The sequence below is a fragment of the Myotis brandtii genome, unplaced genomic scaffold (assembly GCF_000412655.1).
Source record: "Myotis brandtii unplaced genomic scaffold, ASM41265v1 scaffold658, whole genome shotgun sequence".
In the NCBI taxonomy this organism is placed as follows: Eukaryota; Metazoa; Chordata; class Mammalia; order Chiroptera; family Vespertilionidae; genus Myotis; species Myotis brandtii.
In genome coordinates this window covers 3,006,611-3,026,629 of record NW_005370558.1, presented here as the reverse complement: position 1 = coordinate 3,026,629, position 20,019 = coordinate 3,006,611, and the positions used below count along the sequence as shown (strand labels likewise).

General features: G+C 45.3%; 1 protein-coding gene across 3 annotated transcripts in view; it reads right to left on the bottom strand.

Annotated features, from left to right (window-relative positions):
• The window catches only part of PAPPA (pregnancy-associated plasma protein A, pappalysin 1), a 215,964-nt gene that overhangs the window by 139,620 nt on the left and 56,325 nt on the right, over window positions 1-20,019 (bottom strand). For all 3 annotated transcript variants that reach the window (XM_014528925.1, XM_014528924.1, XM_014528926.1), the window contains exons 4-6: window positions 18,230-18,523; window positions 10,668-10,860; window positions 4,891-5,012 (exon numbers count right to left, since the gene is read on the bottom strand). In XM_014528925.1, coding sequence (XP_014384411.1) covers window positions 4,891-5,012; window positions 10,668-10,860; window positions 18,230-18,523 — 609 coding nt within the window. The remainder of the gene's footprint in view (window positions 1-4,890; window positions 5,013-10,667; window positions 10,861-18,229; window positions 18,524-20,019) is intronic.

Here is a 20,019-nt window from a genome sequence, read left to right as displayed (position 1 = left end):
ATTAGCTCAGTTCTCACAAGTAAGGAGGAATTAACAAGGAAAAGCTCAAGATGGGGCAGCATTCCAAACCAAGAGAACAGTGGATAGAGAATGTGCGTCCAGATGACTATGGTTTTGAGAGCAACAGGAGAGCAGCAAGTGGTCAGGCTGGCAAAGTAAGTAGAATCCAGGTGACGAAGGGTCTCACATGCCACTTTAAGGGAATGGACTTCATATTGAGAGAGATGGGAGCTACTGAAGGATTTTAATCAAACAAATGAAAGTTGTCTTTTGGGAAAACCACTTTTTAGAGATAGATACTATTTATCCATTTTTCACCCATCCATCCACGCGTTTACCCATCCATTCACACATCCATCCATCTATCCATGCACCCATCTATCCATCCATTCATCCATCTATCCAGCCACCCATCCATCCATCCATGTATTCAAAGATTAATTGTTGAGAGCCTGGTTTGTGTCAGGGTTGGCTAGTCCCAGAGAAAGCAGGTTTCTAAAGACATGGTCTCTGCCCTCATGGAGCTTCCAGTCTAGTGGTCAGTTAGCAGACATCTGTACTAAAGCAGCAATGAATGCATAGCTGTGCCTTGGAGAAAGAGAACATCACAGCAGATGAGGAAAAACCTGAGTCCTAAGGAGAAAAATGCACACAGATGGGAAAGTTGATTGCATGTATGGTGTTGAGGCAGGGAGAAAAGCTGAGACAAGGAAAGAAACTAAGGAATGAAGAAAGGACAGGAGGGAGGGAGGAATAGAGGGAGAGAGGGAAAGGGGGAGGGGGAGGGAGAAAAGCACAAAGGTACCGTTACTTCATTATTAATATATAGCCTTTTATGTATATGGTGACTAAATAAAAAGTCACATTTTTATATAAGCTGGCCACTAGGAGTGAGGCCAAATATGTGTGTAAATTATATTTATACATAGTTATGCTGATTTAAATTTACACTTATGAAGATCTATACCGACATCTATTCTATATTTATGTGCATATACACTGCAGCTGTTGACACAAATATGGTTATAAAAACTTGGAGCCAAGTTTTTTCCAGATGAATACTTCAGTGCACCTGAAATATTCTAGGCAGAAAAAAGGGGGAAAGACTCATGCAAATAAAAAGAAAAGAAAACAGTGCCATGTGTTAATCTCTCATAGAAAACCCAAGGCTTGTAATATATTATACGCTTGCGTAAGTGATCTTAATGGGATTTCAGGCCGTCAGATCTGGCTAGTTAACTCCTGGGCTACAAATGTAGTGTGGTCTTGAATACCTCAGAAGAAATTTATCTATGAAATATAGTTTTTGCTAAAGAGATAGGAAAATGGGGTTTCTTTTGACTATAACCACTTTCTGTGGGCAAAGGCAAGAATTCCTGTGACTGTATTTACCTGAAGTTCAAAGAATGGAGTTGATAACACATGTTAGATATTCAATAACTATGTTTAAATGAAGAACCTTCTGTCTTGCTCATATGGATTTAAAATAAATGAATTACAACTGCTTGGAATGTTGGAGCTGGAAAGGGCTTTCATTCTGTGGATAGGACGCTATCTTCAAAGAAGCTCCGTGGCTCACTCACGGGCACAGAGCACGTTGATGGACAGGTTGGAGCCAAGGGCAGTCCTCTTTACCCCGCTCCACCCTGACCCCCTGCTCTTTCCCCAATCCCAAAGATACGGCTGGCATCGCTCATGGGTTTCAGAGTTTTCTGTTAGTTTGGGAAGTCCACAAACTTAAACACGCAAAGATAAATAGGATGAAAATGAATTGAGAAATAAATTACAGAGTTTGGCTCATGGAAAAGTTTATTTCTTCAAGGATATTAAAAAGAGTCTGAGCCAAAGGATCACAGAGCCTGTGATGGGATGCTCTAAAAAAAGCACAGTGTCTTTCCCTGGCCTACCTGCACTGGATTTACGTATCCTGAAGGAAACCCGGGACTGCTGGGGTTCCTTGCAGGCCGGAGTCAGCTCAGGGAACTAGGGGGCTCGGCGTTTCCAGTGAACCCATTTCTGCATGTCAGGCTTTAAGAGGGTCAGAGACAAACCAGGAACAGCCGGAACCAATCAACAGTTGGGCTATATGGAGGTGTGTGGGGATGTCTGGAAATTATTTCATTCACACAAATGGTAGAACAAATCAAGATGATTTTAGCCAAAGAAGTGGCAGGAAAGAGTCTTGCTGACCCTACCTCCCAAACATCTCTCACTGACCTCTCTGCATTCTCCCTGCCACCGACCTCATCCGGCTACCACCGCACTTCTCCTGGATTCCTGCACCACCCATGGGCCGTTCCCTTTCCTCCAGCATGCTCCCCAGGACCCCACTCTCTGCTCTAGAGGAACCCAGCAATCTTTATAACATGTGCATCTCACTGGATCCCAAACCCTTGCCAAGGCACGTGGTGTCTCCTTCCTGCCCTTGGCAAAAACCGGAACCACTCCTCGTCCGGTCGGTATATACCTCACCCAGCCCCACCTCTCCCTACTCCACACCTTGCTCTCTGCGTTTTAAATCCATTTAAGCTCTTCTAGCCTCACTGCGGAGCTCTCATTCAGGTGGGTCATGTCCGTTAGCAGTTACTGTACCATCAATTAAAGCTGAGAAACTTTAAAGAACACACAAGCATGTGTTCCACGGGCTATCAGAGCAGTAATAACATCACATTCCACGGAGCTGCCGGGAAGCGCTACGACGACACTCTCAGGAGAGAGTGAGAGTGAAAAAGGTAAACCATGTCATGTATTATTATGAAAATCATTGTAGACTTTGAGGAACCCTAATGACCTAAGCCTTCAGATCCCAGGTGGAAACCATGGATTCAAGGATACCAAATGTCTTTCACGTTCTCCAATGCATCTTGCTTGCTGGTATGGTGACATTTCCCAGGAAGCCTGAGTCTCCGGTTCTGGGGAAGCTCCCCTTTTTCCTGCCCCCCGAGTGCTCCCTACTTCTATTAGCACAGGTCTCATCACCCCGGATGGTGATCGTCCATCTACTTCTCTGACTCTCCGCTATTACGGTTGGCTCAGCCTTGCCCACGTGCTCGCCCAGAGCCTGCCATACAGGCCCTGCCATGGTTATAGATGAGACTGGTTTACTCTCTGTGGGCACAGAAAGTGCTGTCTGGCCAGAGACATACACTTTCTCCTGTGAGAACCCAACATGGCTTAGGTTTGGGGGGAAATGTCCCGACTGACCATTTCAGGAAGGACTTTCTAACCAATGGAGCTAGAACAGGAAGGCCAAGAAATACTGGTGCAAGGACAGCCTGGTGTGAGGACAGCCTCCGTGAGGGAGGGCGCCGGGGCTTCCTGTACCAGGTGAGAACCCCGCTGGGTGACCCCTGAGCATCCCTTCCACGCCTGAGGGCCTGTGACTCCCCAAGGGTGAGCTGAGGGTTTCTCCAGAATCCCTTTCGCTTCACATTCCAGATGGGCTTGTTTAGAGTTCCCGAGTTCAACTCTCGTTTTTATTTTAAGCTACTTCGGAAGATTAAGTGTAGTGTTGTCATTTTTCTCCTTCACTTGCCTCTCTGATCCCTCTGCCTTTTTCTGTTCAACCTTCTTTCTAAAAATATAGAGGAAGACAGAGGCGTTCTCACTGAACCTCAATGAGGAACCAGATTCCACTCCCTCTGAGGGATGGGTGTCCCCACCCAGGGACTGCTGGCCTGAGCTGACCTGCATGGAGCAACGGGACTGGGTGTGGGGGTGTTCTCAGTGTAAGTCTGTGAGGGAGGCCGAGGCACTGCCTGAGAAGAGAATAGTGGGTCCCTGTCTCTCAGCCTGGCTTAAGCAACTAGAGCTGAGCCCTAGGCAACAGATACAGCACAAGGAAATGGAATAGACAATAGTCCCAGAGTCTCAGTTCCAAGCAGCCTTGCTTCAGAGACACAGTGTAACAAAACATTGAGCAAAAGGCACTCTTAATTTTTACGGAAAACCAAGCTAACCTGGCAGCGAAGGATACTGTATGGGAACATAGAGATCACTAGCCACTGGGAGGCTTGGGAGACTCCCCCTAAGCAGGGAAGGGTCTGGTCATGGGTGGAGCCCATAACAGGGCAACCTTGAGATGCTGCCCTCAAGGGTCTTGCAGATCAATGGATCCCAAAAAGGGGAAACTGAAAGGAAAAGTCATGACACATGTGATAATGCCCTGGATATTCCCAGAAAGAAGTAAGAAAGAATCAAAGATACTGATGTCTTGAAGCCCCCACATGTGTATTGATCCTCAGGGGACCTTCTCTGTGTACCTGCAGCCTGTCAGAGTCTGGAGATAAATATAGATGCATACATGTATGTCTTTGTCAGGTGTGTGGCCTTGGCACTTATTTAATATCTCAGTGCCTTTGTTTCCTTATATGTAAAGTAGGATGATATACGTAGGGCAAGGCAGATACTCAAAGGACATGTGCTAAATGAAGGCATGTACATTGGCCTTCATGTTGGGCAAAGGGTATGAACTTCCAGTTGGAAAATGAACAGGTTCTGAGGTTCTCATCTGCAGCATGGTGACTACAGTTAGCGATACTCTACTGTTGTTGAGAGTAGCTCTTCAATGTTCTGGCACCATAAAAGGTAAAGTAGGTGAGGTGATGCATGCAGTAACCAACCTTATTGCGGTGATCACTTTGTAATATACATGTATCAAATCACGACGTACACCTGAAACTTACACAATGTTTTATGTCAATTACATCTCAATCAAGCTGGGACAAAGGACAAACATGTTACAACTTAAAAATACTGGCCTTGCAGGGCAATCTAAGATCTAAGGAGATGGTATGTAGAAAAGATCATTGGAATCATAACACTCCAGATGGACCAAAAGAGTTGTTCTTCTCACACCCAACCTGTCAGTGAGCTTCCAGGCTGGCTCACCTTCTGCTTCCCGGGGACTCCAGTGTCCGGATGGGCCACAGGGCATCGGGGAGGAGGCGTTGAAGGCATACTGCACCAGGATCCTCCCTTCCAGGCAAAGGTCACATGCTGATCCCAATTCTCTAGGAGGCCAAGGAGAGAAGGAAAACGCACTGACTTAGGAACAGTTGAATAAGCCCCTGACTCCCCTAGGCCAAAGGCAATGGAGGACACAACTATTCTACGTTACCCCCTTTCCTGACTATGTATGCCAAAGCTTCCAGGATATGACTGTAACTGAAATTCCTCCCTATTGCTCCACAAGGACCTTGTAGGGGCCTAAGTGGTTTCCATTCTGATGATAGATACACTTCTTTAACTTCAAGCAGCACAGATTCAACAGGCCAAAGACACACTCACGATCTGCAGAGTCATAATTCCATCAGCCATCCAAACCTCCACTGAGAACCTGATGTGTAGTTGTGAGAAAATTGGTTGCCCCATTTGACTTCAAATTTTATCCTCTTACCAATATTTATCAGGTACCTACCATGTGCCAGGCACCATCCTGTGTCCCAGATATTAAATAGGAAGAAGGCATGGTTTAGCTCCTCCGTCTGAAAAATGAGTGGGCTGAACTAGAAGATAACCAGAGAACCTTCCAGCCCTGACATTCTGGGAATGGATGAGTCACCCCTTGGTTAAACACTCACAAGCAGTTTCCTTGCCATGCCATCTCATTCCTTTTAGCAGCTTTCCAAGGGGCAAGCCAATCCCTCAGAAGGACCAGCCCCAGAAGTGGAATATGATGATGGCTTCCCCTACTGTCTACTGTCTTGTATCTGGATCCAAATTCCCTTTAGCCACAACAGCCTCTGGGATCCTACTTGTTCTCCAGACTTGGCAAATGTTTCAGAGGCAGTTGCCAGGAGGGGAGAGAGATGAGCCCTCATGTACTAGGGTGGACCCAAAACTCCACAAATCTGAGCGACCACTGCAAAGGAACTGGAAAGGGAAGAAAGATGCCAAGAAATGTGCCAGCCCGACCCATTATTTCTCAAAATGTAATGATCCTGCCAATAGCTCTTTCGTCATTCCTAGAAGGTCCATCCTTTGGCTTCCTGCAAGAACACAATCGGGGAGCCTTAGGGTTTCCCTTCACAGGGAAGCTCTGTAGCTTCTGAGCTCACATGGTATAGAAGAGCGTGCTGTGGATGCCAGTTTGCTGGTGCTCCCCATTCCTCCTCCCCACGGATGCCAGGGAGCTCACCCCCAAACCTAAATCTGAGCAAGCCATGCCCCTGCTTATCTGTTTATATAATGGTCAACAAGTGTAGTTGGGTGGATGGATGGATAGATGGGTGGATGGGTAAATACTAGTCATTCAGACATGTTGCCTAACGTAGCCTAGTTCTTCAAATTTCAGAATTTACATCCTCAGCTTCATCATTGAAAATATAAAACCATACATATAGGTTATATTTTTATACAGTCATATAGGAAGTTTAAAAGCACACTAAATATTCAGAGATAGGAAAATGATTAAATAACCTAAGGTTAATTTGCTCAATGAAATGGTAAGTAGTTATTCCAAAAATATTTATAAAGATGATGAAATTTCATGGAAAATGTAAACTATAATGTTAAGTGAAAAAGGCATATTCCAAGCTGAATCTACAGCCAACTGAAGTCATATTCAAAACTGAATTTATAGCCAGCATTTCAATGTTCAAATAACCTTAACATGGCAAGATATTACTGGAAGTAATTTCCAGGTGGTGGAACACAGGATGATCCCCTATTTTTATTCCTTCTGGTTTTCTGAATTTTCTATATATTCTGAATGTGGACTAGCAATAATAACAATTATACAAATAAACTTATAGGAAACGAATGAGGACTGAAGAGAGAGAGACTTGCTCAGCACCACTATGGAGTGGGCAGAGTTCCGTTACAGTGACCACAGTCCATGCAGAGCAGCTCTGCGTCACATGAATGCCTCTGATGACAATGAGATTACAAATGTCCCGGGATGGAATCAGGTACCACACTGACCTAAATGGACAATGAGTCTTTCTTTCTGTTTCTTCCTTTTTTTCTGGATTATATTTATATAGTCACCTACACTTCATTGAGTTTTTGGCACATCCTAGGTTTCCAATAAATACTTCGATGATGAATAAACCATCATATACCCGACAGCAATGTGCCTTGTTTTCACAGAGCTCCACGAAGTATATTCCTTCATATTCAACCATCGATTCACATGTTCATTCATTGTTTAACCTAGACATTCAATGGATGTCATTGAACAGCATCTGATGGCTAGTGCTGTACAAGTCCTAGACACTGGCCACTGAAGGATCAGGATATTAGATGTAATGTTCCCATTTTACAGATTAGGAAACTAAGGTTCATGAGTACAAAGTAATCATCCTAAGGCCATAGCTTGGAAAGCCATAGAGTTTTTGTGGCCTTTACCAAAATCAGGCAGTGTCCTATTCATCCAGGGAGTGTATATGCGTGTTTCTTACCTTTGGCATTTATTTGATTTTCATATATCTGTGTCTACAGATACACACGCACACACACACACTAAAATCATAGAAATATAGGACACTAATGCTGAAAGAGATCCCCTTTCATATCTGGGTACCTTGAGAGTCAGTGCTTAAGCTCCAAGTTTATGCTGTCCAGTATGGCAGCCACTGGCTACATGTGGCTATTTACATTTGAACCAATTAAAATTTAACAAATTTAGAAACCCAGTTCCTCTATCCCACCTGCCATCACATTTCAAGTGCTCCATGGTCATAGTTGGCTAATGGCTACCATATCGACAGGGCAGGTTATAGAGTATTTCCATTACTGTATAAAGTCCTATTTGGACAGTGATTCACTCAGGCATCCACTGTACATAATGGAGTAACTTCTCTCTTGTGCATCTAGAATGGTAGGAGCCATGCAACATCCTTGGGAGATTTGAGAAAATAGTCACTCAAGTGATTGTCTGTGTTCTAGGATTTGGGAGAAGAATGCTGGTGAGAAAGGCTAGTAGCCTTCGGCTTCAAGATTGGAACACAGGCTGAGGAAGAAGGCATGGATAAGATCCCAAAGCCTTCAGACCCCGATCTCCTGGTTCCCAGTTCAGTCCTTTTCCTAATATGTCACAGCCAATTGTTCAGATAACTGAAACCAGCCAGTCAACACATGTTTGCAAGACAGATAGAAATAAAGAAGTTAGGAAAGCTGGGGGGTGGCCTTGAATTATTTATTCAGTTGCCCATGTGTGAGGACACAGGCTGTGGGAGGATCTGAACATGTTGTTTTAAGGAAAGCACTTGTATTCTCTGAGACCACAGATGTGAGGAACAGCAGGAAGACATGAGGATGGCCAGGGGCGAGAGGTTGGCATTGATGGATGTAGTGGAAAACACCAGAGATGGTGCAGGGAAAGAACATTTCAAGTAGCTAAGCAGCTCTGAAAAACTTTGTACAATGTGAGAGCTGCTATTTGTTGAACATAGAATATGTGTGCTGGGCATATCACAGAGGTCATCTTGTTGAAATTCCCCCAAAATGCCAGGTGAAGAGGGCATGATTAGCACCTTTTTATGGAAAATCAGAGGGCCAGAGAGAATCTGAGAGGTACGATCGCTTGCCCAAGGGCCCACAGACTAGAGTGGTGAGGCTGGGACGGAACACACACAACCTGACATCAAAGACTGTGTATTTCAAACTAAGCCAATTTTTGGAATATAAACTGTGTGTATGAGAAAGTGACATACATAGTTCCATTTCTTTACGACAATTTATTGAACTGTGGACTGACTTCCTTCAGCCATAGACTATGATCTACGTAGCTGTTAACCCTAATTAGACATGTTTCTAAAATGTCAGTTTTAATTTAACATATGATAACTCCGTTATGAAATCTTAGACTGAACAGAATAGCTATTGTATGAGCCTCAAGTACCAACTGACTATTGGTTATTAAAAACATATTGATTGAAGCGGAGGGCACTGTGAAATAGAGCCATATCTCATTACACAACAATTAACCCTCCAATAGGTTTCCAACAATCAGATGGTATTTATTTAATGGACAATAACTGCTTTATGAAATACAAATTGAATACATACACAGGAAGCTTCATTTACAAAACTTCCATTTTTAAGTGGAAGTGAGGCCAAGGCTGGACCAAAAGCCTGATACTTCTCATTGCCACAGAAAAAATAAATAAATCCATGGGCTGCTGGAAAGCCTGCTCTGAAGTGTCACATGAGGTTTCCCAAACCCAGCACTGAGCTCCCAGTGAGGGTGGCAGGGGGAGGGGGAGGGGTTTCTGCAGAGGATAGGGGGTGCCTTTCCTCCCCTGTGGTCACATCCCCCCCGCTGCTGAATGAAGGATCTAGATTCAGGGACTGATGACAGGATGGAAAATTAGAGCCCCAATTTAATGTGGTGCCATGATCTAATATATTTTTTATATACATACACACACAATGCACACACACACACACACACACACGCACACACACACACCTACCTCCTTTATAATTTGGGCTTTGTAAGGATTTAATTAACACACATGGGAGTTTGAGACCAGGCACTGTCAAATGGGAGCTGGACTCCAACTCCTACCACCTTCTATGGGCTTCTGGTCAAATCTCCCAGCCTCTTTGAGCTCCAGTTCCCTTCTTGCCTGGCAGATAGGGAAGATGATCTCTCTTTTACAGAGTGGCTGGGAAGATAGAATGAGACACTGTATACAAAGAATTCAGTACAGAATCTGACACAGAGTAAGCACTGGATAGGTCACTACAACCACAGAGTAATAGGAATTAATGATTAGCTGGTTATTGTTTCCCACATCATCCAGGCTATCATCATAATTGGCTAAACATCCCCAAGATCATCTAGGGGGCGGGGGTGAGCTGTGATATACTAATCTGTCCTAAATTATAGCTAAGTTCCAAAACAGATGTCAACATGTGAACATCGTAGCCTGTTTTCATGACCCTCTAAAATCTGGGCTCCTGAAGCCAGAGGTTCTCAGTGGGTCTCAATGCTGAAAGGCACTCTGAGAGAGGGTCTCCACCTCAGGCACTGAGGCCTCATGAGACCCACTTTTCAGGGGAGCAGAATACGGCGCAGGGAGGGAGAGTGACTTGCCCAAGGCCACACAGCTAGAAAATGAAAGACAGGGGAGCAACACGAGGTATTCTGTGCCTCAGCTTATCATTCCTGGTCTCCCAACAATTCTACCTTTCATTCTACAAAGAAACACTGCTCACAGTCTAAGATTGCATACTAGGTAGAGATATATGCACATGTCTATCTACATTATACATATGCATGTGTATTCACATATAATGTATGAATATACACATAAACTTATACACACCTTCACATATAACATGTCTACAAAGGTGTTTGCTAATTTCAAGTCCTGAGCTCTTGGAGATGAGACCAGCACCTCTATCCCAGAGGCGATTCTAATAAAGGTTTCAGGTTTTTAATGCTAAAATAAAGCTAAACATTCACTCCATTCATGTAAAATATGTTTTATTATTTATTAATTTATATTAGCCATCATTCATTTATTCCTTGACCCTCAAATGTATCTTGTGCCTCTATGGACCAGTCACTGTGTTAGGTGCCGGGGCACCCGCGGACCGAGGGCAAAGACAAAGAACACAGCCAAAGCTCCCTCCCAGTTTCGCTTCCCTTCCAAGTTTCCCTCTTCTTGGCAGGAGAGAGCAAGCGGAATCAACACTTCACAGGCCATGCTCACCTTTCAAAGAAGTGGCCATCGATGGGTGGAAACCACTCCAGCGTCACGGAGTCAGTCGTGTGGCCCACAATCTGGGGAGCCAGGGCGACCGGCGCCGGCTTCTTGGAGGACTGCCAGCCCTGGTACACCAGGTCCAGGTAGCAGTGCATTCTGGCGACTTGATTGGGCGTGAAGGAGTCGGTGCAGTCGTCGTCTGCAAGGGGCAAAGGGGGAGATAAGAACTTGGCCGCACAGGCGGGCATGCAGAAGGATGATGTCTCCTGGAGGCCTGAAAGCCAGTACCCCAGCCCTTGCCAACTCAGAGCCGGCCTCTTCCCGCACTCAAGAGTTAATGGTCTGTGAACAAATTAGTGTAGTCATCACTTCTGGAGACAGGTGAGGGGGAACAGGAGGAACGGGAGGGTGGACAGGACTGAAAAAGCACATCTGAGACGGACAGGGAACAGCCCAGAGGTCATGGCTAAGGACAAGGGCAGGACAAGCTGCTTTCCCTGAGCCCCAAATGCACTGGTCTGTATGTAACACATTCCCTTATCTGCTCCCTCCCTCACCATTTATTCACTGTCTTCATTCATTAATTCATTTACTTGTTTTTTTATTCATTCACTTGTTCCTTTACGCACTCACTTGTGCCTTCACTCTTTCCTTCACATGCATTGATCCACTCATTCATTCATTCTGCTATTCACTGATGGAGTGAGAGTCCTTCAAGCAAACCTTCTGAGCATCTATTACATATTCTCTGCTCTGTGCCAAGGGCCACAGAAAGGTGAAACGTGGAACACCCCTGCCCTGGAGAAGCTACCCATCTAGTGCTAAAGTGAAGGTCAGTTAGTTGTACAAGTCAAGGTTGTTATGAGGCTGCTAAAGTCTGTGAAGCCATGTGACCACCAATGAACAGAAGGAGGCAGCATGTTGGGAAAGGAGAGTGAGTCAGGGAGGCTTCTGAAGGAGGACGTACTTGAGGTCAATCAGACTGCATGGCTAAGGCTGGGGAAGAAATCAGAGGGACTGCAGGGGACAGAGCTGCAAGACCAGAGTCACAGTGTGTATGCTGGGAACATGAGGACAATGACAGCTTCTGCACAGTACTGACATGGGGGCCCTTATCATGTATGAGCCAGGCACAGTGCACTGAGCTCTCCCATTATTTTTTGGAATAAATACTACGATATTCTCCATTTTACAGAGAGGGGATTGAGACTGAGAGGAATCAAGCAATGATTTCAAGATCGCAGAGCTTCAGACAAATCTGGGATTTGAACCCAGGCAATCTCGACTCCAAGGTCAGGCTTCTAATCAATATGAGAACTTCTTTCTGAGCATAAGTGAGACTTTGTGTGGGGAAAGCATCCTGCAGGTGCTTGATAAATGGGAGCTGAGCCTGAGGGGGCTGGAATACAATCCCTTAAATGTCTTTTGATGCAATGACCTTCAATCCTCTTCTCCCTTCTCTAAGATGTGGACTGCAGGCGGTGACCCGAGACTCAGCCCCCAAGGAAGAAGCTTGCCTCCCGTCTCTTCCTTCAACAGCTTTATTCAGCTGCCCCATGGGCAGGGCCAGGCACTGTTTTGGCTTGGTTTCCAAAAACACCACTTCCCAGAGGTGTCCGCCTGGTCAGGGTTTCCGCAGCTGGGCCCCAGACGGAGGAGCATGGGCTCGCCAGATCTTAAAATAAACCCACCACTGGGAATCCTGCAGCATAAGCTCACTTCTCTTATCAAACAAACAGAAAATAAATTTGGGCAGGTGCTGGGTAGTTGGACGTGACCTTGAGAATCCAGCTTGGGGAAAGGGCAGGGGTGCAAGGAGGGTATACACAGAAGCTGCCTCTGATCTCCTTAGTAATTTGTGGCAGTCTCCTTTCCAGCCCCTGGGGAAGTCTTTCACAACCTGAAGGAAGCAGAAGAGCCTGATGTCCCTTAGCAAGTTCTGTAAAAGCATGACTAGCGCAAATCTCTCTCATGTCCTGATTTCTCCTTGGAAACCAAACATTCTATGGCTCCCTACTGCCTGGAGAACAGAGTTCAAACATCTCAGTCTGAGAAGGGCCAGATCATCGGGTACAATTTTCTTTGTTACTAAGAGCTTTGCCATTCATCCTGGAAGCCGTGGGAAAGCCACTGGATAAGCTAGAGGCAGGAGAAGGGCACGAGGGCTAAGGCAGTATGTCTGCATAGTTAGATTAATGCATGTGGAATCTGGAGTCAAATGGGCAAGTCATTCATGCTCTCAGTGCCTCAGTTCCCCATCTGTAAAGTGGGTGGTTAAGTGCTGATCTCAGAACAGAGCTAAGAGTTAAGGGGAGCGGAGCACCAAGAAGCATGACAAATGCTTAGTACATGCTCACTGCCACATGATTGGGTGCCTGTGTGTGTGTGCGTGTGTGTACGTGCACGTGCACGCACCTGCATACATGTGTTAGAAAACTTAGAGCAGGAAATAAACAGAATGTAAAACAGTCCTCTTTGACCTAGCAATATCACATTTAGGAATTCAATAGGTACATATTCATGAACATATATGGGGAAATATATATATAAAGGACTTTTTAAAGCGTTATTTAGCATAGTAAAAATATTAGAAATAGCACCTCTCTCTATTAATAAGGAAACAGCTGTGTAACTTACGCCTGAGCATAGAACAGAATACAAATCAATCATTTCCAAATAAAGGAAGTAACTTTAAATCTCGGATTCTGATGTATAAACGAGGGCTTTTTAAATCAGTCCCACCCCATGGAGTTGTGCACATCCTTGAGCAGAAGCACACAAAGCATTAGTCAAGATGAATGGAGGAGAAATGCAGTTTTTCTCTATGCACTCTGATTTGTTTCTTGTAACCCCAAAGAAGAATATTTACCTTTTATAACATAAAAATTAGTCATTTCCATGTCTGTCAGTAAAAAGAGAATTTGAAAAATAGAACCTGGTAGGGAAACTGAAATGCCTCTGCAATTTAAAGCTGAAGTCTGAAAAGAAAGTCTGTCTTGGGTGCATAACTTAGAGATGGAGCTGCTATCAGAATCCTGGGTGAGGTACCAAAGGGTTCTGTTTATCACAAATGCTCTGTCTCAATTAGCTCATGTCTAGCTTCCCACCACCACGTGCCTCCCCGCCTGACATCTGTAGCCACTTTACCCTGGTCTCAGGACCAACCGGCACATCTTGTTCTTCTGTCCCCACCATGTCCCCTAGTGGAAAGGAATTTGGGGCTGGCATTCTGCTGGGAGCCTGCACCAGTCCCATGATGTTGATGGAGTGCCCTGAGTTTGCTAAGGAACTTGGTTTCCATCTGCGGAGGGGAGCCGCCGAGCACGGAGGTGCAGGGCCTGGGCGCAGCTCCTCCACTTCCTGCAGAAAGGTGGGCAAATGCTGACCCCTGCCAGCCTCATTTTCACCCACTGGATAATAGGGAATAATGAGGGCACCTTCCCCCTAAAGCTGAGGAAGGCATTTAGCAAGCTGACCCAGGTCTAGTGCATGGATAACTGAGTTGCCTTTTGTAAAAGTCCCTCCCTGTGTGTTGTTTTAACAATAATGATAATGACAGTAATAATAATAAAGGAATATGAAAGTTACAGATATTCACTGCAGAACATTTGTCATATGGTAAAAAAAAAAGAGTTACAAAGAAATAAATGTCACCCTAAACTCATTACCTAGAGATAACAGAATTAATATTTAGTATACAGGTATATGTATGTGTGTATGGATATGAATATGCAAATTTCTCAGCATAAACATATACACACATGAACACACACACCTTACTCTATATATAAGACTCTGTGACTGTGTGACTGTTTTTACATTAAATAACTCACAAATGACCCACTAATTGTCATGGACTGAGCACTAGCTATGATACTAAGCCTGTCACCTATATGACGACACCTATCACACAAGGTGTGACTATTCTCCATGGTCTCCATGAATCAACCGAGGCTCGGAGAGGAGAAGTAACTTGCTTGGCTCAAAGGCTGGTGTGTGGAGGATTCTAGTCCGGTCCCATGCCCCGAACTTCACCCTCTGAACCACTCCGCCACTCTCCTCCTGGCCACATAGTGCTGCATCCTGCAGATGCCTTGTGATTTATTTCAGCAATCCATTCCCTTCGGACTTGTAAGCTGTTTCTCATTTTTCACACATATAAGCATTTTTCTTCTACACCTGGCAGATACTAAATGCCTAATTAATATTCGGAGAATGAACCTTGCTAAGAACATTCTTCTGATTAAATCTTTAAACACATCAACTGATTTATTTCCTCAGGATATAGTCTTTAGATATGGGGCGGCTGGGCAAAGCATATGGCACATTAAGGGCCCTGACACGGAGGAAGATGGTGACAAGACAGTGGCTCCCATAGGTTGGAGAAGGCTGGTTATCACACTCAGGGAGCAGGGCGGGGGGGGAGACACGGAGGGGGGCTGGCGCTTGGTGGGCCCCTAGGCCTGTTATCTTCAGGAAGGAGGGTCCAGGCTGCTGCCCTCCTATCTGCCCAGGGCAATATGACCTTACTCTCCTTTTGCTCAACTAGGTTCTCCCCGTCACCTGCCTGGTGCCAGCTTGATCTAAGCAACTGGGACCCTCTCAGCCTCACCTAGTATCAGAAACAGCCAGATAATTACTGATTGATAATCTTCCAGTGAGTAAAGCTTGTCTTGGTTTTGCTGTGTGACTCCAGGCCAGCTACCGACGCTCCCTAAACCACACTCTCTGCATCTGTAAAACGGGTGCAATCATAATAGCCCTGACCTCATCGGGTTATTTGGAAAGTTCTGAGAGAGAAACCTAGGAAGTGCTTCACACAGTGTCTGGCCTGTCATAGACACTCAATCATCAGTGAAGACCTGTGCCGATCAATACGGTAGCCACCAGCCTGGCATGGTTATGTCAACTGAAATGAATCACAATTACTTAAGATTGAGAATTCAGTTCCTCGGTCTCACTAACGGCTAGCATCCTGGGCAGCACAGACACGGAACACGTCCTTCTCTGCAGAACGCTCTGCAGATGGCGCTGCCCTAGGCTCTTCACCCCGCTGGTGACCAGGCCTGAGGAAGAAGCACCGGGAAGGCAGGACTCCAAGAAGTTGACCCCAAGGGGCTCCACCCTCTCGCCTGGACTGCAAGGGCCCTCAGCACCGCTCTCCTGCTCTCCAGGCCCTGAGAACCCGATCCTGCTCTGTATTTTGAACTTCATCCAGCTGCTTTTGTCACCTCATCTATCAGAGATCCTAAGGAAAACAAACATTTCAAAGCTCGTGGTTGCCTTGAATATGCTTTTGCGGGTGTAAGTTTGTTATCGTAGCTCAGTGAATTAGTTCTGCTGTTAATGGGTCACTGAGCTGAGGGGTTCCTTTAGAAAAACAACAGTAAATCAATCACCCTTTAGATCTGTACAAAGGGGAACAAAAAGAGATTTAGTTTATGGGGGTCTGATAGCTAGTGGCAGCTCCTAGGCTCCTAAGAGGCCGGCAAACTTCCAAACTCATGTTATTGTTTATTTTCCATGTGCGTTGTGCTGGCCGAGGAAAGGTGCCGCAGAAATGGACCGTAAGCAGGGCTGTGTGAGGGGACAGGGCACTGGATGTGGGATGTCCGCTGGGCTGGGAGTGGAACCCAGTGGGAATCTGCTTTTGAGGAAATACCCAGCACTCTGGTCTTTTCAGAGAACGAAAGTTAAAGACTCTTTATGGTGCCCAGGTGGGGACTATCTCTTAGAGCAGTGGTTCTCAACCTTCTGGCCCTTTAAATACAGTTCCTCATGCTGTGACCCAACCATAAAGTTATTTTTGTTGCTACGTCATAACTGTAATGTTGCTACTGTTATGAATCGTAATGTAAATATCTGATATGCAGGATGGTCTTAGGAGACCCCTGTGAAAGGGTCCTTCGACCGCCAAAGGGGTCACGACCCACAGGTTGAGAACCGCTGTCTTAGAGAGACCTCAGGTTTGGACTGTACGAACCTGAGACCCCCAGAGGTCATCAGCCCAAATGGGAAAATAGGAAGACCCCTGGGGATCATCTAACTCATTGCGTGTTAATAGCAAAGTCATCTTTCTACATGCAATCCAAAGCATAACGCCAACAGAAATGAAACACACTTGGAGGTCTTCCCAGGTTCAAGTGGAAATAGAGGCCTAGAGCCCCACCCAGGGCAGTCCCTGACGCCTCTCTGTGGAGCAGGGTGGAAAACCACCCAGGTTTCTCAGTTCCCCTCTCTCCCATCATCTGGGTCTCTGGTGAAGAGTGGCACCATTGTAGAAGGGAAGAAGTGCTTGCAGTCAGATGTATGACCTGGGGCACATAACGTCAGTGCATCCCAGAACTGTCATCTGTAAAATGTGAATAGTTCCTACCCCTTAGATTTTTGGTGAGAATGAAATAAGATGGCATCTACTCTAAAGTCCTTTATGGACAATAACCTTTTCTATAAGTAGAAATACTGTTATTGATAAGCATCAATTTTATAGGCCTATTATAAGAGGATTTATTCACTTCCTTGTGTCCATGGCTCCCTCCCTCCCTTTCTTCCTAACAAGCATTTATTAAGCATGCAGGCCCTGTTCTGGGTGCTAGGAATACAGTGATGGATTAGAGACCATCTGCGCCTTCACAGAATTCCCTTGTTCTAGTGGGAAAAGAGGCCCTAACTAGAATATTATAATAGAATTTGTGTAATTTTTTAGCTCTTGCCTTACATAGGGCTGTTGCTTAAAGGGGCCAGCAGTGAGGGCTGTTATACTCTGAGGAAGGGGGTGCCTTGTTCTAATTTGCTAAAGATGTTACAAGGGCTAGAGGTGGTCTTCACAGATGCTAAAAGGAAGTGCGGGCATCCTAGAACCCAAGGAATGAATCCATAATACTGTTACTAAAGGGCTTAGAAAAGGGACGTATCAATCTCATGTAATCATTATGTACTTACAAAACTAAAAGCATTCCTTTTTTTGCTAATAAAATAGTAAAGGAGGGTGTGAGAGTTTTATGGTGGTTTTTTTTTTAAGGTTCAAAAACCACGAGCTGAGAAAAATATAGCTGAAAACAAAGAGGGACCTTAGAGACAGAGTCTAAAGAAACCCATTTTCTGGAGAAAAGAGAGGAGATGGGATGGGCTGAAAGGCACCAGGTGAGTGAGTGGCAGAGCCAGGCCTCTACTCAGGTGTCCTGAGTACCAGCCCGCGGGCTTTCCAATGCGCGTCTTCCTGAGGGGCTTTCAGATGCAGCATCACCCATGGACACTTGAGGTTCTCAAGGTCATAGAGTTAGTGAAGGCAGACTGAGCACTGAAACCAAGGGGTCTGACCTTGGAGGGTTTCATTTAAGCAGAAGCACATAGAATACTTATAAACCCGGGAGTGAATTACTTTCTAAGGAAGAAGTTGCAGTAGAAATGTTCACCAGAAGGAGTATTATCCGGATGGCCTGGGATGAGGAATTGCCGGGAAGGTGTGTTAGCAGCGGTAAGCAGCTTGCTCAAAGATACGCTGAGTCAGGACTGGAGCCCCTATCTGCTGCCCAGCCCCAGGCATCCCGCTGAGAGTGGGGCCCTACCTGCATAGCTCATGAAGTTGTTGTAAGGAGTGTCGAAGAAGCTGTGAAAGCCACAGGTGTCGTTTCCTGGCCCTGGGTCACCACAGAACTTGTATTTGGGGGCTGGGTTGGTGTCACTGCAGAGGTCTCCAGTCTCAAAGGAGGGCTCGGTCTCCATGCAGGGGTCACTGCAAGACTGTATTTCTGAGATGCCTCGAAAGATGTGATAGAGGCCCAGGCTGTGCCCGATCTCGTGGATCATGGTGTGGGTGTGCCCAGGAATGCCATAGACAGATGGGTTCAGGACGATGCCACCTGCAAGGGGAAAACCAGAGCATGAGGCAAGCTGGACACTTTGCTTCCTGATTTAGGAATCCCCCAATCAATGGGGTGCTGCCCAAAGTACCCACAGGCTTTTCCACCCTATGCCTCCTACTGCCCTGGGCGCTGTTGTGACTTGTAATACGAATCACTGATTCAGTAGGAAGGAGTCTCAAAAGTCATTTTTGCAATCCCTTCATTTTCCAGATGGAAACACCAATGCCTACAGAAGTGAGGCAACTTACCCACAGTGATCTCCAACTACTTAAAAGAGACTGCATGATTCAAATTCACGGCCTCTGATTTCTGGGCTGGTAAATATTTCTGCTACAAATTCTTAGGAAGTAAGTCACACCCAGGTTGATAAGTATTCTACGTGCTTCTGCTTAAATGAAGCCCTCAAGGTGAGACCCCTTGGTTTCATGGCTCATTCTGCCTGCACTAACTCTGTGACCTTGAGCAAGTCAATGACCATCTCTGAGTCCCATTCCTTTTTCTCTCTCATCTCTGTGAGTGAAAGTTCGTGAAGGCGAGCACTGTGTTGCACTTGTCATTATAACAGTGACTATAAAGCCAATCTTTCTTGAGCATTATGATGTCTCCTTAGGCCAGCTGCTGAGTGTTTCTTGTGTCTAATCACAGTCATTCCCAGCCAGATGAGACAGGCACTGATTCCCAGAGAAGTGAAGCGACTGACCCATGGTCAGGAGCTAGTCAGTGTGGAGCTGACATCTGAACCATGATCCCTGGACTCCAAAGTGAGGGCTCTTTATCTGAGTTCTACAGTGGATGCCTACCTCAGGAACCACAATATGGCATCTCCTTAAATGTGTGTTAATATTTGCTGAATGCTGACCCCACATAAGAAGTTTTGCCAAGTCTAATCACACGTAAGCAGCTAGTATAGCATCTGACATAACAATGAGTGCCTTACTCACTGTCTAACTCAGTGATGGCAAACCTATGACACGCGTGTCAGAGGTGACACGTGAACTCATTTTTTTGGTTGATTTTTTTTGGAAAGTGGCATTTAAATATATAAAACAAATATCAAAAATATAAATCTTTGTTTTACTATGGTTGCAAGTATCAAAAAATTTCTATATGTGACACGGCACCAGAGTTAAGTTAGGGTTTTTCAAAATGCTGACATGCCGAGCTCAAAAGGTTCGCCACCACTGGTCTAACTACTTGTTACTCAAAGTGTGGCTCACCTAGAAGGTGATTAAAAATGCAAAATCTCAGGCCCCTCCCAAACCTACAGCTTCAGAATCTGAATGTGAACAAGAGCCCCAGGTGACTGGCCTGCATAGTCTATTTCAGTGATGGCGACCCTATGACACGCGTGTCAGAGGTGACACGCGAACTCATTTTTTTGGTTGATTTTTCTTTGTTAAATGGCATTTAAATATATAAAATAAATATCAAAAATATGTCTTTGTTTTACTATGGTTGCAAATATCAAAAAATTTCTATATGTGACACAGCAC